General features: G+C 39.1%; 1 protein-coding gene across 7 annotated transcripts in view; it reads right to left on the reverse strand.

The window, feature by feature from the left end:
- The window catches only part of ERCC8 (ERCC excision repair 8, CSA ubiquitin ligase complex subunit), a 67,834-nt gene that overhangs the window by 25,772 nt on the left and 23,807 nt on the right, over positions 1-18,255 (reverse strand). For 4 of the 7 annotated variants that reach the window (XM_051853760.2, XM_051853759.2, XM_070056736.1 and 1 more), the window contains 4 exons: positions 17,814-17,937; positions 5,850-5,931; positions 3,062-3,130; positions 1,777-1,843 (listed from right to left, as the gene is read on the reverse strand). In XM_051853760.2, coding sequence (XP_051709720.1) covers positions 1,777-1,843; positions 3,062-3,130; positions 5,850-5,931; positions 17,814-17,873 — 278 coding nt within the window. In that variant the 5' untranslated portion in view covers positions 17,874-17,937. The remainder of the gene's footprint in view (positions 1-1,776; positions 1,844-3,061; positions 3,131-5,849; positions 5,932-17,813; positions 17,938-18,255) is intronic. The other 3 variants (XM_070056738.1, XM_070056739.1, XM_070056737.1) reach the window with 1 other exon arrangement.

Consider the following 18,255-nt stretch of genomic DNA (forward strand, 5'->3'; position numbering starts at 1 on the left):
TTACTTATTTTATTTGAAAGGCAGAGTTATAGAGAGACAGAGACAGAGAGAGAGACAAAGAAAGTACCTTCCATCTGCTGATTCACTCTCCAAATAGCTGCAATGGCCCGGGTTAGGCCAGGCCAGAGTCAGCAGCTTCATCTGGGTCTCCCATGTGAGTGCTGAAGCTGAAGCACTTAGGCCATCTTCAGTGCTTTCCCAGGCACATTAGCAGGCAGCTAGACCAAAAGTGGAGCAGCCAGGACTCAAATTGGCACTGGTATGGGATGCAGGTGACACAAGCAGCAACTTAACTTGCTGCACATGCCACAAGCTCTGATCTTCACAATTTTTTTTTTTTTTTTTGAACAGGCTGAGTGGACAGTGAGAGAGAGAGAGAGAGAGAAAGGTCTTCCTTTTGCCGTTGGTTCACCCTCCAATGGCCGCCGCGGCCGGAGTACCGCGCTGATCCGAAGCCAGGAGCCAGGTGCTTCTCCTGGTCTCCCGTGGGGTGCAGGGCCCAAGTACCTGGGCCATCCTCCACTGCACTCCCGGGCCACAGCAGAGAGCTGGCCTGGAAGAGGGGCAACTGGGACAGAATCCGGCGCCCCGACCGGGACTAGAACCCAGCGGAGGATTAGCCTAGTGAGCCGTGGCGCTGGCCAATCTTCACTATTTCTATTGGTACTTTCTCCAGAGTATATAAATATATAATATTCTTTCCTCTAACACACAAAATCCCCCAAAACTTTTTGATTCTATTAAGTGCTGCTTTCTTATCTTATATTATACCTAACAAAAATGTACTGCTACTAACGCAATTTTCAGCAAGAATAAGTACTCATTTTCTAACTACATCCCTCATGCCAAGATTATTAGCTTCTTGGAACACTGGTTACTCTGTGTTTCTAGCACAACTCTTGGCACAGGATGTTAAACTAACACTCTTGATAACAAGGAATGTCTAAAACAAAGAGCTTATTGAACTGTTACAGATCCTAGTCAGCAAAGGACCAGGTCCTGGGACCAGTTCCTGCAACTTCTGAAACAAGGCTAGATAGCAATTGGGAATGTTTCCACCAGACTAACAGCCAAGAGCATTTTTACAATGAAAATTTGGGGAGAGAAAGCCCAAGTTGTTTACATTGACCCTATTGTTGGCTATAGATAAGAGGAGTGAAATAACAAGAAGTGGGGGAAGTTTTGGGCCAGGAGGACAGACATTAAGGAGAAGTACTTGTTGCTTTTGGCTTGGTTGAACTTGTAAGCAAGCAAGGTGCCTGGGGATTGGCTAATTTTCTGTCATGGTTTTAACATATAATCTGGAATGTGGAATGAAGCCCTTTTGGTTTGGCCTATAGCTGTTAAGTAATTAAACTTTTCTTATCTTTCTTCCTGAATTAATGAATGTGTTGTATCAGATGCAAAATAATTCTGGTTAGTAAAAAATGAATAAAAATTCTAGTATTTTTAAATTAACAGAGTGTTATACTTCTGCGTGCAAAATGATACAAGATAGTTGTTTGACCAGTAGTGCTCACAGATTTGCACTACTACATAGATTCTCATGTTTTCTCCTTGTTCTAAAAGGTGAACATCATCAAGATGGATAGCCAGGGCTAGTTATGATACAAAGGAAGACTTATTGCGATGATATCAGTTATAATTCTCAATTTAATATTTTATTTCTATGGGGCTAGCAACTAAATGTATTAAAAAATGTATCTTACCTAAATGTAGTTTAAAAAATATTAATTACTAACATTAACTTCAAAACCATTTGAAAGTGCAATTTACCTTGCAGTTGCTAAGATATAATCATAGCGTGGTGACCAGGAAACTGCCAGTATTTCCTGTCTGTGACCTGCAAATACAACTCTATGAAAAGTCTTGCAAAATTTCTGAAAAATCATATGGCAAAGTGCTAATAATTTTATCTGATTCTCATGAAAATGAGACTACATATTAAAATATTTATAATAATTTGTTAAAGAGCTAATGTAAAGTCTATAGAGGAGTCTTAACATACAGCCATTTATTATAAAAGGTCTGATTGGGGTTTGGAAATAACAATACAGCAAGTGTTTTTTTCTTTTTAAATACAGTTCTTATCCAGCATCAGTTAATCCATTTAACTCAAATTTAATTAATTATCTCTATAACAAAAAGTCACAGCAAAAAAACACACAAAATAAACATTTTAAAGAATAAAAGCTTTACATTTGTTATAAAATTATAATAAAAATAAAGCACTTCAATTTTTGATCATAAAAGAAATTTACATAAATTTTTCTCTAGAGAGCACAGGTTATAAGTTCACAGGATAAGGGATTTCAATATTTTAGTACACTTTTACTTAACCAGACTTTTCATCTGCATAGCTTGTATTAATAAAAATTCATGATAATGTAAGAAAAAATGCTATCCATCTCACCAAATTCCTTTGATACATTTAATATATATTTCTCAGAGATGAATAAAAAATGTATCTGAGGTGACTTTAAAATGTTCATGAAAAAGTGGAATTAAAGGGTAATGTATATTTTCCATTAAGGTTGTCAAGATTCCTGGTGTTCCTGAACAATGTTCCATTTTTTCATTGTTTAGAATTAGATAATTTAATATTGATAAAACATAGTAAAGACAATTTAAATAATATACCTTTATCAAAGCATCATTTCAATCTTTCCTAAAATATTCGAGGAAAAATTCAGCTAACTATTAATAACAATGCTAACTTATTAGCCAGACAATAATTAAACAATGCTCATGACATAAATGTAATGATGTAAGCTTCCTTGGTGCACATTTTTTAAAATGTAGAAATAACAAGGTTTTGAGTTAGATCTATTTTCTATATCCTTTGAGTTTCTCCAACAGCCACTGTGCATATATAAATTTCTCTTCAATAGTTCAGTTTTATAAGAAAAATGCACAGAAGGACCTTTATTTCCCTGTTGACTTTAACAAATAGCACAAAATACATCAGTCATGTCACTTACAAAGAATACATTGTTAATAATGCTTCTTTTTATTGAATGGTCTACTCAAAGTAGTAGTTGTTTCAAATAAAAAAAAATACCCTGTAGAATGTGAGAACAGGATCCCGACTTTAAGTCACAAAGTTGTACTTTCGGCCCTCTAGTACCAACTACAAAAACAAAAACAAAAGCATTTTAAGAAAATTTTATTATAAATTATCTACAAAAAGAAACAAGACAACCATTAGAAATCATGACATTTTCACTGTATCCATGTAGTAATATAAAAATAAACACCAATGATTTAAAATAAAATGTTTATTAGAAATCATATTTTAATATGGCTATACCTAGCTAGTAACAGAACTGTTATTACATTAATTTTTATTTTGAAATAATTGTAGATTCACAAGAAGGTACAAAGGTAGTCTGTAATACCTGGGCTTCCCTGATAACTACATGAAGGAGATTCAGAAAGTTCTGTGAAAAAGTAGAATTAAAAGATTAAGCTTAATCTTGGCACAAAAACTTTTGAAATCCATACTTTTTTTTAATAACACACATTTTCCATGAACTTTTTGAAATCCCTTTGTATGTGAAGTAACTAAAGTACAATATAAAAAACAGAAAATTTAGATAGAAAATTAAATTTATATAACTTCATACCACCTTATCACATTATATCATTTTATTTCAATAGCTTAATTTTTCCAAGTTAATGATATATTTCCAGCTACTAGTAATAGATGCACAGAAATTCTGGACACAGACTGAAAGACTTCAAAAACAAATTGTTCCTTATAGATGAAGTAGGTAACTGATGTCAAGAGGCAAAGAGACTCACATAATACAAAGAAATAATGTAATCGGGGAATTGATAACACAAAAACATTTATTCTTCCTTATGTATGAACATTACACATGTACATATGTTATTTATGCCATATATAACATATGTATGTATGTATGTTATTTATTTGAAAGTCAAAGAGAGAGGGAGAGAGAAACACTTCTGTCTACTGGTTCACTCCCCAAATGCCCACAAGGCTGAAGCAGGGAGATGGAACTCAATCCAAGTCCTGCCTGTGGGTGGCAGGAACCCAGTTAACTGAGCTATCACTGCTGTCTCAAAAGGTTTACATCAGCAACAAAGAGGAACTCAGGAGCCAGAGGTGGGCAGTGAACCAAGCACCCAGGTTGTGAGATGTGGCCAGTCCTAAGTGACGTTATTCAGGTAGGCCAACACCTAGCCTGTATGTGAAGGTTACTGCTGCAGGTGCTTTCATAAAAATGGATGTTTAATTTGAATCAAAATCTTAGAAGGAAGTAACTTCCACATTTTATTGTGTCAAACTGGAAAAACCACCTTATTTGTTCAAGTAAAACCTTTAAAACTTTGGTGATTTAAAAGTAACTCCATAGTGGACAGAAATATGCTTCTAATCATTTATTCCTAGCTACTAACACATTGCCTGATTTGTACAATATTTGTTGAATTGAATATAAATTGTAGCATATATTTGCTTTTTTAGAAAGTAAAATTGTGATCTTCATTTCAGTTAAAACATTTATATCAAACCTAAGTAGATTTAAAGGGAGAAATTTTCAATACGTTACAGTAAAAAGAAGGGGCCAGCATTGTGGTATAGTGAGTAAAGCTGTTATGGGCGCTGATTTTTTTTTTAATAATTTTATTTTTAAAAGATTTATTTATTTATTTATTTATTTATTTGAAAAGCAGAGTTAATAGGCCGGCGCCACGGCTCACTTGGCTAATCCTCTGCCTGTGGCGCCGGCACACCAGGTTCTAGTCCTGGTCGGGACGCCGGATTCTGTCCCGTTTGCCCCTCTTCCAGGCCAGCTCTCTGCTGTGGCCCGGGAAGGCAGTGGAGCATGGCCTAAGTCTTTGGCTCTGCACCCGCATGGGTGACCAGGAGGAAGCACCTGGCTCCTAGCTTCGGATCAGCACAGCACTCTGGCCATAGCGGCCATGTGGGGGGTGAACAAACGGAAGAAAGACCTTTCTCTCTGTCTAACTGCCTGTCAAAAAAAAAAAAAAAAAAAAAAAGAAAGAAAGAAAGAAAGAAAGAAAAGCAGAGTTACAGAGAGAGAGAGAGAAGGAGAAATATATAGAGAAATCTTCTATCTGCTGGTTCACTCCCCAAATGGCCACAACTGACAGGGCTAGGCCAGGCTGAAGGCAGGAGCCAGGAGCTTCTTCCATGTGGGTGCAGGGGCCCAAGCACTTGAGCCATCTTCTGCTGCTTTCCCAGGCACATTCACAGGAAGCTGGGTTGGAAGAGGAGCAGCTGGAACCTGAACTGGCACCCATATGAGATGCCAGTGCTGCAGGCTGTGACTTAATCTGCTGTGACACAGCGCTGATCTCATGGGCACTGACTTGTGTCCTGGCTGCTCTACTTCCAATCCAACCCCTGCTAATGGGATGGGAAAGCAGCAGCAGGAGGCTCAAATGCTTGGGCCCCTGAACCCTGCTCCTACGTTCTCTGGCCTAGTCCCAGTCATTGTGGCCATCTGGGGAGTGAACCAGCAAATGGAAGATCTCCCTCTGTCCCTCTATCTATCCCCACCCTCCCTTTCTCCCTCTCTCTCTCAGCCTCTACAATCCACTTGGGAGACTTGGATGAAGCTTCTGGCTCCTGGCTTTGGCTGGGCCCAGCCTTGACTGTTGTGGCCATTTGGGGAGTTAACCAGTGGATAGAAAAATCTCTCTATCTTTCTCTCTCTAACTCTCCTTTCAAACAAATAAAATAAATCTTAAAAAAAAAAAAAAGATTAAAAAAAATCTCTGTTTCTTTCTCTCTGTAACTCTTTCAAATAAATACGTAAATGTTAAAAAAAAATTTTAAAAAGACAACTTGTACAAACCTGCTACCAAGCAATGCCTGGTGGCGACTGGAGACATGTGATGGCTATAAACTGTTTCCTCAAAATTAAATACATCTGCAGTCTGATAATCAAAAGAAAATTTAAAAGTGTAAGTTGAAATTATAAAAACAAAGCAATAAATTTTCTATTTAGTTTTTCCATACTTTTAGCTATTTTTAAATTGTTAATAATTTAAATTAAACATAGGGATATAGTACCTCCCAAACCTGATTATTTTTTTAACTATTATTTTTTAAAGATTTGTTTATTTATTTATTTGAAAAGCAGAGTTACACAGAAAGAGAGACAAAATAGGGAGAGAGAGAGAAAAAAATGTTTCATGTACTGGTTCCCCAGGTAGTTGTAACACCCAGGGCAGGGCCAGGCTGAGCCAAAAGCCAGGTACTCCATTCAGTTCTCACACATGGTTGGAAGGGGCCCAAATACTTGGGCCATCCTCTGCTGCCTCCCCATGCTCATTAGCAGGGAGCCGGATTTGAAGTAGAGCAGCCAGGACTTGAACTGGCACTTACATGTGATGCTGGTGTAGCAGATGGTAACACAACCTGTTGTGCCACAACGTTAGCCCCAAAACCTGATCACTGTGGGAGATTTCGGCATCCACATGGATGGTCTAGCCGGCAACCTGCCTCTCAGCACCATACAATCTCAGAACGCTCCTCCTCTGACATCATGCATTGCAACAGTCTATCATCTGTCCTCTCCCCTGCAAGAACCCTCAAAATATCTGAATAAACTCTGGGACCCCATCAGTCCCTTGTGTCCATTTCTTTCTCTTTCCAGTTTCAATTCCAATATTCACTACTTGTTAATTGCTAGTGTTCTTTTTCATGATCCTTTCACTTTTCAAGATCTTGACCCTGGATGACTTGAAATGGTTGCTTCCTCACACCAAAGCCAGGTGTGTCTACCAAGGCCCTGGGAACTTTTTCCATAAAGAAATAGGGGCTTTGAGGACCAATATTCATCTCTGCCATTGTAGAACCAAAGCAACCATAGAGAAAAAAAGAGCTATTTGTGTTCCAGTAACAGTTTGTTTACAAAAAGAGGCCAGGAGCCGGTACTGCCCATAGCCTAGACTTGGCCAATCTGTACCCAGCTGAAGGAAAATCTTCTAATGGGCAGGCTGGTATTACTACAAAAGATCATTCATTTCAATTGGGCTTTCAGTAGTGACTGCCAGTCCAACTGTGTTTCACTAGTATTCTCTGCAATGTTCTGCAGCTACTTCAAACTTTCTCCACTTTCTACAAACATCCTTACTAAATCACAACAGGTGATCTAACCTTTTATTTCAATGAGAATATAGGAGGCACTCAGTCAAGAATTCCCTTAATGTCTTAGCAAACATTTTTTTCTATTTGTCCTTTTTTCTTCATCACTCTCATTATCATGGAAAAAGATTCCATCCTGTTTAAAAGTTCATTCCCCTACATGTGTTCCGATTCCCTTTAACACTGTCAGAAATCTCACCTCAGAGATTATCTTCTGGGTGTCTACAACCTCTTCCCCACTGGCTTATTTGTTTTTTTTTTTTTTTTTATCTTTTATTTAATGAATATAAATTTCCAAAGTACGACTCATGGGTTACAATGGCTTTCCCCCCCATACCGTCCCTCCCACCCACAACCCTCCCCTTTCCCACTCCCTCTCCCCTTCCATTCACATCGAGATTCATTTTCGATTATCTTAATATACAGAAGATCAGCTTAGTATACCTTAAGTAAGGATTTCAACAGTTTGTTCCCACACAGAAACATAAAGTGAAAAATAATAGATGATTTTTTTTTTAAATCATGATGAAATCAGATCAGACCTATTGTCATGTTTAATCCCAGTGAGAGTCAAGTTGGGAATTGATAATTTCTTTTTTTTTTACAGAAGATCAGTTTAGTGTACATTAAGTAAAGATTTCAGTCGTTTGCACCCCCATAGAAGCACAAAGTGAAATATACTGTTTGAGTACTCGTTATAGCATTAAGCCTCAGTGTACAGCACATTAAGGACAGAGATCCTACATGAGGAGTAAGTGCACAGTGACTCCTGTTGTTGACTTTACAAATTGACACTCCTGTTTATGGCATCAATAATCTCCCTATGCACCAGTCATGAGTTTCCAAGGCTATGGAAGCCCCTTGAGTTCTCCGACTCTTATCTTGTTTAGACAAGGTCATAGTCAAAGTGGAGGTTCTCTCCTCCCTTCAGAGAAAGGCACCTCCCTCTTTGAAGACCTGTTCTTTCCACTGGGATCTCACTCACAGAGATCTTTTTGCCCACTGGCTTATTTGTAATAGCAACAAATTCAAGCTGAATCTTAAAAGCACCTCCCTCCTTAGAGAAAAAAACAAAAAACCTCTGTGCCCTACATTCCCAATAATCTTACTTTGTCCTCTTCACATACAAATTTTATTTTGAATTCCTTATCTCCCATGTATTTCTCAACTTGCTGCAATCTTATTTTTATTCCCACTACTGTTCTTCCAGTATCACCAATAACCTCCTTATCTTACCTATCAATAATATTCACACAGCTGACTACACCATCTTTCTTAAAACAACCTTTCATTAGCTTCCATTATATTCTATACTTCAGATTTTCCTCCTTGGCTATGCTCTTTCATTGTCTTTTGCAGGCTTTGTTTTCCTTTTTCTGTCCTTATTTAATATTGGTCTTTCTCAGGGTTTTGTTCTAGGTGCTCTTCTCTTTGCTGCCACCTTTTTTTGAGTGACTTGCAAATGTGTATTTTCAGTGTAGATCGAGTTCTAAATTCTTGACATATATAGCTCAACCCCTGTATTATCTTTACTAAAATTTCTTGTAAATCTCTCAAATGTAACAAATCTCAAAATGAACTCATCCCTCTACTCCCCTTCAGTATCATAAATAATGATATAGCTCATAAAAAACAATTCCCAAGATAGAGAACATTGAAGTAATTATTATTATTACTTTGACAGGCAGAGTTAGCGAGAGAGAGAGAGAGAGAGACAGACAGAAAGACAGACAGAGAGAAAGGTCTTCCTTTTTCCATTGGTTCATCCCTCAAGTGGCCGCTATGGCCGGTGTGTTGCGGCTGGCGTGCTGCACCCATTGGTTCACCCCCAATGGCTGCTGCGGCCAGCACACCACGCTGATTCGAAGGCAGGAGCCAGGTGCTTCTCCTGGTCTCCCATGTGGGTTCAGGGTCCAAGGACTTGGGCCATCCTCCACTGCACTCCCGGGCCACAGCAGAGAGCTGGACTGGAAGAGGAGCAACCAGGACAGAATCCGGCGCCCCAACCGGGACTAGAACCCGGGGTGCCGGTGCTGCAGGCGAAGGATTAGCCTAGTGAGCCGCGGCACCAGCTTGAAATAATTATTTTTTAAAAAGAACAGTCTTATTGAAATATAATCCATATATGACACAATGCACCCATTTAAATTGTGTACTTCAATGGTTTTTAGAATATTCAGAGCAGTGCAAACATCACCATAATAAACTTCATAAAACTTTCATCACCCAAAAAGGAATCCCATTGTCATGAGCAGTTACTCCCTGTTTTTCCCCATCCTCTGACCTGGGTAACCACTAACCAATTTTTCATCTCCATGGACTATACCTACCATTGGGATTTCATACAGATGAAATTATGTACTAAGTAGTCTGTTGTAGTTTTTCATTTAACCTATTTTCTTCTTTCATTCTGTTTCCATTTAGCATGTTTTCAAGGCTTATCCATGGTGTACCATATATTTGCACTCGATTTCTCTTTATTTTTTGAGTAGTATCCTATTGTATGGATTTACCACATTTTATTTACACATTTATCGGCTAGCAGACATTCAGCTGTGTCAACTTTTGGCTATTAGAAATAATGTTGCTATAAACATTTGCATACAAGCTTTTATGTGAACATATGTTTTCGTTTCACTTAGGGGTGGAGATGCCAAATCACTGAGCAACTCCATGCTTCACATTTTGAGAAACTGTTTTCAAAAGCAGCAGCATCCCCTACCAATAGAGAGGGTATCATTTATCCACTTCAACACTTACTATTTTTTTTATTACAGTCAACCTAAGATTAAAATGGTATCAAATTTTGTGGTTTCTGATTTTCATTTTAATGACCATTCTTGGTTTTTCACAATAGCTAACTAATTTCCAAGACTATCAATTCTCTTTTATAAATCTCTTTTATCTATCTTCCCACTGTCATATTCTAGTCAGGCCACTATCTGGTCTTCCCTGGCCTACTGCCTCTCCTCTGCCTAATTTCTAACCTATTTGCAACATATCCAGTCTGTTTTATCTAAAATGCCAACTTATTTTTTTCAGGTTTTGTCATGGTTTAGACTCTTCAATGGCTTATTTAGCCTCCCATGAGGGGGTAAATCATACTCCTTAAAATTTACAGAGCTCCTCATGATATAGATTCTGCTTCTCTGGTTTTATCTCTGGTCACTCTGATTTGGTACTCCAGCCATACTGAGCACACTTCAGACTTTAAAATGTTACCCAAAGGAGTTTTCCTCAGTTGTTCCCTCAGCGTTGCCTCTCTTCTCCCTAGTATGGATCTGGATAACTGCTACTCATCATCCTTCACTTCAGCCTCATGGGCACTTACTCTGGAAAGGCATCCCTCAATTCCCCAGGGGTGAGGTGACACTGCTACACCACTGCACATATTTCCCAGAATAGCCTCTTCAGAGCTGACTATTTCTTTGTCTCATCTCGTTAAACTTAAAGCTCTTTTACATAGGCCAGGGACAACGTCTGTTTTGCTCACCACTGAATCTTTAATTCTAACATGCAATGGAGAGGCAATAAATACTTTATTAAGAATTACTTGAATTTACTAAGTGTTTAATTTTAATGCAAAATTACCACCTTTTTCTTTCTGCTTTTTGTGACTTGCCTATCTTAGGTCATGAAGACATTTTTTGTTTTCTTCTATAGCTTTTTTCTATAGCATTTATGGATCTATAATCCATACCCTCATTGACTTTTGTGTCTAAGATTAGTATTTTTACTGGATAGCTAGTGAACCCAGTGCCATTTATGAAAAAAGTCATCCTTTCTCCAATGCACTACTGCATTACTATTTTTATTAATCAAATGACTGCACATATTTGTGTTTGTTTCTTGATTCTCTATCCTATTCTACTGATTTTTTTTTCCTCCTTCTTGCTCTAATATCACACTGCCTTAAGTAGCTAGTATAGCTTTACACTAAGTCTGCAGAGACAGGGAGACAGAAAGACAACACTCCCATCAACTGGTTCACACCCTCCCCCCAAATGCCTGTAATGACAGACTGGGCTGGGTCTGGGAGCTGGGAACGCAATCTAGGTCTTTTGTATGGATAGCAGGAGCCCAGTATTCCAGGCATCACTGATTCCTCCCAGGGTCTGCACTGGTAAGAAGCTGGAGCTGGGTATTTTTTAAATTGTTTATTTATTTAGAAAGTGAGTAAGCTAGAGAGAGATCTAGATCTTCCATCTGTTAGTTCACTGCCAGGAATTGAACCCTAGAACTAATATGGCACACAGGTGTCCTAATCTGTGTCTTAACTACTAGGATAGATGCCTGCCTCAACAATAACTCTTATTTTATTTTTTTTAAGACTTATTTATTTGAAAGTTGGAGTCACAGAGAAAAAGAGAGGCAGAGAGAGGCGGGGGGTCTTCCATCCGCTGGTTCACTCCCCAGTTGGCTGCAACGGCTGGGGCTGTGCCAATTTGAAGCCAGGAGCCAGGAGCTTCTTCCAGGTCTCCCATGCAGGTGCAGGGGACCAAGGAGTTGGGCCATCTTCTATTGCTTTCCCAGGCCATAGCAGAGAGCTGGATCAGAAGTGGAACAGCCAGGACTTGAACTGGTGCCCATATGGGATGCCAGCACTGCAGGCGGTGGCTTTTCCCACTACACCACAGAGCCGGCCCTGACAGTAACTCTTGATATCTGGCAGTAAGGTTCTACAATTTCATTCTTCTTCAAGAGGGTCTTGTCTCTGCATTTCCATATAAACATTAAAATTTGCTAGTCAGTTTCCATGAAAGAATTCTAAAATCATGACTGGAAATGCACTGATTCTGCAGATCACTGTGTAAAGAACATTATCTCTATAATACTGACCTTTCTAATTCTTGAAGATGATACATTCCACTATTTATTTACTTAGGTCTTAATTTCTTTCAATAATGTTCTATAGTTTTTTCTGTTGTGTTGAGTGATTTTGTACATGTTTCATTTAGTTTACTACTAGGTATATGACAATTTTTGATACTAAAATGAGATTGCTCTTAAAATTTTATTTTATAACTATCTGGAATTCAGGAACATAATGGACCTTATATTTGGCAACTTTGCTAAATTTAATTGTAATAGTTCTAATAGTTTGTCTATAGATCCTTTGGGTATTCAAGTTCATAATCATGTCTTTCTATGTTCATAATCATTTTAAATGTTTTCTTTCTAATCCCTATGCCTTTTATTTCCTTGCAATATTGTCCCAGCTAGGCTTTGCAATACAACATTGAACACTGGAAGAATGGGGATAACTCAAAGGGAAAGCTTTCAACCTGTTATCACTAAATATAATATTTTAATTTTAAAATAGCTATTCTATCAAATTAAGGAATTCCTCCTCCATTCCTAGTAGGTTATCACAGACTTTGGGCTGGGCATTTAACCAAGCAGTTAAGAAACCTGAATCCCACAGCAGAGTGCTTGAGTTTTATACCTGGCTCTGTCCCCGACCCCAACTTCCGACTACTCGCAGACCCTGGGAGCAGCAATGATGGCTCAAGTAACCGCTTTTCTGCCACCCACATGGTAGACAAGCATTGAGTTCCTAGGCTCCTGGTTTTGCTTCTGGCTTCAGGTCTTGGTCCAGCGTAGCTGCAAGTATTTTGGGAGTGAAACAGCAGATGGCAGTTTTACTTTTTTTCTGCTTCTCTCTGTTCCTCTGTGTTTAAAATGAAAAATTTTAAAACATGAACTTTTATTGAAAGTTCAATGAAAGTTGACTTTCATTAAATTTTTATATGTATCAAGATGATTATGTAGTTGTTCCCTATTAACAGAACAAATTATATTGATCTTCAGGTGTTAAAACATCCCTGATTGCCAGCGCCGCAGCTCACTAGGCTAATCCTCTGCCTTGCGGCGCCGGCACACCGGGTTCTAGTCCTGGTCGGGGCGCCGGATTCTGTCCCGGTTGCCCCTCTTCCAGGCCAGCTCTCTGCTGTGGCCAGGGAGTGCAGTGGAGGATGGCCCAGGTGCTTGGGCCCTGCACCCCATGGGAGACCAGGAGAAGTACCTGGCTCCTGCCATCGGATCAGCGCGGTGTGCCGCCCGCGGTGCGCCGGCCGCAGCGGCCATTGGAGGGTGAACCAATGGCAAAGGAAGACCTTTCTCTCTGTCTCTCTCTCTCACTGTCCACTCTGCCTGTCAAACAAAAACAAAAACAAAAACAAAAACAAATCCCTGATTCTTGTAATACATCTTGTCTATGGGGCCACTGTTGTAGCACAGCAGGTTAAACCTCTGCCTGTGACACTGGCATCCCATGTGGGTGCCTGCTCAAGACCCACTTCCAACCCAGATCCCTGCTAATGCCCCTAGGAAAGCAGCTGAAGATGGCCCAAGTTATTGGGCCACTGAATCCATGTGGGAAAACTGGATGAAGCTCCTGGCTCCCAGCTTTGGCCTGCCCTGGCTATTATTGCCATTTGGGGAGTGAATCAGCAGATGGAAGATTTCTTTCTCTCTCTCTGTTTCTCCTTTCTCTGTAACTTTTTTCAAATAATAAATAAAAACTTTAAATTCTGTCCAATTGTGAGATATTATTTTTTGTTGCTACATTCTGCTTATTAACAGCCTGTTTAGGATTTTTGTAATTTTTCTTACAACGTTCCTATTACGTTTTGGAATCAAGGATATGCTGACCTCATAAAACAAGTCTGTGAATGTCTCTTCTTCCTTCATTATCCTCTTTAAGTTGTTTTATAAGATTGGTATTACTGGGGCCAGCACTGTGGTGAAGAAGGTTAAGCCTCTGCCTGCAGTGCGGGCATCCCGTATGGGTGCCCATTCAAGTATAGGCTGTTCCTCTTCTGATCCAGCTCCCTGCTAATGTACCTGGGAAATCAGCAGAAGATGGCCCAAGTATTTGGGCCCATCACTTGGGCCTCTGCACCCACATGGGAGACTCGAAAGAAGCTCCAAGCTTCTAGCTTCAGCCTGGCCCAGCCCCAGTTGTTGTAGACATTTGGGGAGTGAACCAACAGATGAAGATCTCTCTCTGCCTCTCAAATAAAGAAATAAATAATTTTTTAAAAAAATGGTGCCACTTTTAAATATACTGGCAAAATCATTTAGGCCTAGAGATATTAGTATGTTTCTGGTTTTTTTTTTTTTTTTTTTTTTTTTTTTTTTGAGGGCCTGTTTCTTGGTATGCTTGGTAGTTTTTCATTAGGTGATAGAAACAGTTGCAGGTTCCAGGAAATAGGACACAGACATCTCTAGGAGGCAGGGGACTGGCTATTCTTGCCTTTTCTGAGAAGGTTATCCAAAGTCTGCCATCTTGGTCTCTTGCTCTACATCAAGAAATGGCATGGGGCTGGCACCATGGCGCAGGTTAATCCTCCACCTGTGGCGCTGGCATCCCATATGGGCGCCAGTTCGAGTCCCGGCTGCTCAGCTTCCAATCCAGCCCACTGCTGTGGCCTGGGAAAGCAGTAGAAGATGGCCCAAATACTTGGGTCCCTGCATCTGCATGGGAGACTGGGAAGAAACACCTGGCTCCTGGCTTTGGATTGGCGCAACTCCGGCCGATGCAGCCATTTAGGGAGTGAACCAATGGAAAGAAGACCTTTCTCTCTGTCTCTCCTTCTTACTGTTTGTAACTCTACCCTTCAAATAAATAAATAAAATTCTAAAAATCTAAAAAGAAAGAAAGAAAGAAAGAAAGAAAGAAAGAAAGAAAGAAAGAAAGAAAGAAAGAAAGAAAGAAAGAAAGAAAGAAATGGCAAATTACCAAAGGGGAGAAGAGCATGTAGAAAGTCAAATTCACTTGTGTAACTTTTCCTTCTCTCTAGGAACTGGCCTCTCATGGCTTAGATTCCTTGGCAGCTTTCCAAACCCTCTAACAGATACTTATGTGTCATTCAACTTTCTAGTTTTTCCCAGTAGAGATGCTGGTTTGGCTACAACTTATTTCATTATAATCAGAAGTTCATAACATACATTTAATCCTTAATATATTCTCATTTTCAATGATGCAGTTAAAATAAATATATTATTATGAAAATAAATCCAAAATAATAGGACTATTATTTTCTAACATATAAGTTCAAAAAAGCCTATTTATTTTGAGTTTTAGAAATGTACTTGATTTATATTTATTTATATAGCTCTATTTGTTTAAAAAATCAATATTAAAAATCATATAACACTTTATAATTATATTAACTATTATTCTGGGGTTAGATACATGGATCATTAGTCATCCTTAAAGTATTTATTCAGGAGTTACAAATAGTACTGGACCTTAGAATATAAAATACAGTCATTTTCCAAAAGAAGTAACAATCTAGAAAACATAGAGCTGCATCGAGCTATGAAAATGATATATTAAAGTAGTATAATAATGTGTTGAAATAAGAATACAGAAGAGTGTTATAAAGTTAAAATAAGAGGGTGAGTAACATGATTGTACATATAACAGAACTGGAGGAAGGGCTTTTGGATGTTATATAATCTGACACCTTAATTTTATAACTGAGGAGACTTTTCCTAATTATTAAATGAGTTACCTAAAGTAAAATATCTAATAAAGAGCAGAATGAGACTAGCACTCTGGCATACTACTTCTTGATTCAATGTAATTATCTTTTTTTTTTTTAATTTTATTTATTTATTTGAGAGGTAGAGTTAGACAGTGAGAGGGAGAGAGAAAGGTCTTCCTTCCATTGGTTCATTCCCCAAATGGCCGCAAAGGCTGGAGCTGTGCCAATCTGAAGCCAGGAACCAGGTGCTTCTTCCTCGTTTCCCATGCGGGTACAGAGGACAAAGCACTTAGGCCATCTTTCACTGCTTTCCACGCCACAGCAGAGAGTGGGATCAGAAGAGGAGCAGCCGAGACTCGAACCAGGGTCGGGATGCTGGCGCCACAGGTGGAGGATTAACCTACTGTGCCACGGTGCCAGCCCCGGTTCAATGTAATTATGAAAAGATCTCAAAAGGGAGAAGTTGTACACAGGGAATAGAAGTAGGGAGTATAATACAATCAAGATGTGATCAGCAAGCAAAAGGAGATCAATTTAGTTGCAGCAAATTTTTTTGCACTGAAAATAGGTAGAAGCTAGGATTGATGGAATCAAAAGACATTATGGAGAACTTAGAATGTTAGCTTGAGTTTAGACAACGGGAATTACTAGAGACTTTGCATAGAGGTATGACAAAATTGCTTTACCATAAGATAAATTCTGAGATAGAACTGTGGAAAATGTGAGAAATGTAAGGCAGGGAAATCAGGAGTCTTTAGTAGTTTAGATGTGCAATGATGATGAGTGAAATAGGAAAGAAAAGTATGAGAGTTTGAAAGAAGACTATTCAAGATTTTATGACTAAATGGATGTGAAAGGCAATCATGTTTAGTATAGAAAATTTCAAAAGGTGACACTATATTTATGTAGAAAGTCTGTAGAAAGGTATAGAAATAAGGGAATAGAGTTCAGAGAAAAAATCAGCATAGAAATTTAAATTTCACCAACTACCATAAAAACTTTTACCCACTGTCAAACTTTACTAGGCTATCATATTAATACTTTTTTTAATGTTTGTAGGTCAATAGAAGATAAATCAAATTTTCTTCCTTAGATCACTGGACCACAGTTTTCAAGTAATAAAGATTAACAACACTTAAAGAGAGCAGGTAGTGTTGTAGCACAGCAGGTTAAGACACCCAACATTCTAAATTATAACACCAGTTTGAGTCTTAGGCTCAGCTACCTATCCAGTTCCCTGCTACCATGCCTGGGAAAAGCAGTGGAAGATGACCCAACTGCTTGGGCCCTGGCACCCACATGGGAGAGCTGGATGGAATACCAGGCTCTTGACTGTGGCCTGGCCCAGCCGTGACAGTTGTGGCCATCTGGGGAGTGAAAGCAGCAGAAGGAAGATCGTTTTCTTTTTCTCATCCTCTCCCTGGCACTCTGCCTTTCAAATAAATAAATCTTAAAAAACAAAGCAACAACAAAAAACAACACTAGGGCCTGACACTGTAGCACAGCAGGTTAAAGCCTCAGACTGCAATGCCAGCATCCCATATGGACGCTGGTTCGAGTCCCAGATGCTTCACTTCCTATCCAGCTCCCTGCTAATGCACCTGGGAAAGCAGCTGAAGATGACCCAAGTGCTTGGGCCTTTGCACACGCATGGGAGATCTGGAAGAAGCTCCTGCTCCTGGCTTTGGTTCAGCTCAGCTCTAGCTGTTGTGGCCATTTGGGTAGTGATGGAAGACCTCTCTCTTTCTCTGTCTCTACCTCTCTCTTTCTCTGTCTCTACCTCTCTCAGTAACTCTTTCAAATAAATAAAAATAAATCTTCAAAAAAAAGAAAAAATACTAAACACTTTTTGAGCATTTATGATATGCTCTGTTCTAGGTACTTCATATACATTGGTTCACTTCATCCTCACAATCATTCTATAAAGCACACTTATTATCTCCACTTACAGAGGAAACTGAGACACAGTGAAGTTTGGACATTTCCCAGTGATATACAACTGGTCAACTGCAGAGCCAGGATATTCACACATGCCATCCAGCTCTCTTTAACTACTACACTGCTTTCACATCTAATATATATGACATCTTAGCAAAAATGACAGTATAATAGTTCAGGGTTAAATTCTCCTTTACTCCACAGAGAAATTTTGAAAGGTTTTAAAATGCACTTACTTGTAATGTATTTGTATCCCATACTTTCAGAGTTTTGTCAAACGAACTTGATGTGAACATGCCAGTATCGTGAGGATACCACTGTACCGTCTCCACACTGTATTTGTGAACATCAGGATGGTTTCTATAAAACAGCAATCAGAATGTAGAGATAACTTACTGAGTATCAAAACTGGAACTCTCTTAAGAACAAACAGCAGTCTCAGACAGGATATGAATGGCTATTCCTAGATCACATGCTTGTGTTCTGGCTGTCCCGAAGCGGAGAGAACCTGTTTAGGTATCTCTAAGTCAGGTTCCATGGAGTGACCTGAAGGCCTGCCTCTGATTAAGGAGACTTCCTATTTCTGTACTATAGATAGCCTAGAGGGAGTAGTCATCTGTATTGGACTTCTTGTAATTGGAGCTGGAGACTTGTCCTAACTGGAAGAGACAAAGATTT

The sequence above is a fragment of the Oryctolagus cuniculus genome, chromosome 14 (assembly GCF_964237555.1).
Source record: "Oryctolagus cuniculus chromosome 14, mOryCun1.1, whole genome shotgun sequence".
Classification (NCBI taxonomy): domain Eukaryota; kingdom Metazoa; phylum Chordata; class Mammalia; order Lagomorpha; family Leporidae; genus Oryctolagus; species Oryctolagus cuniculus.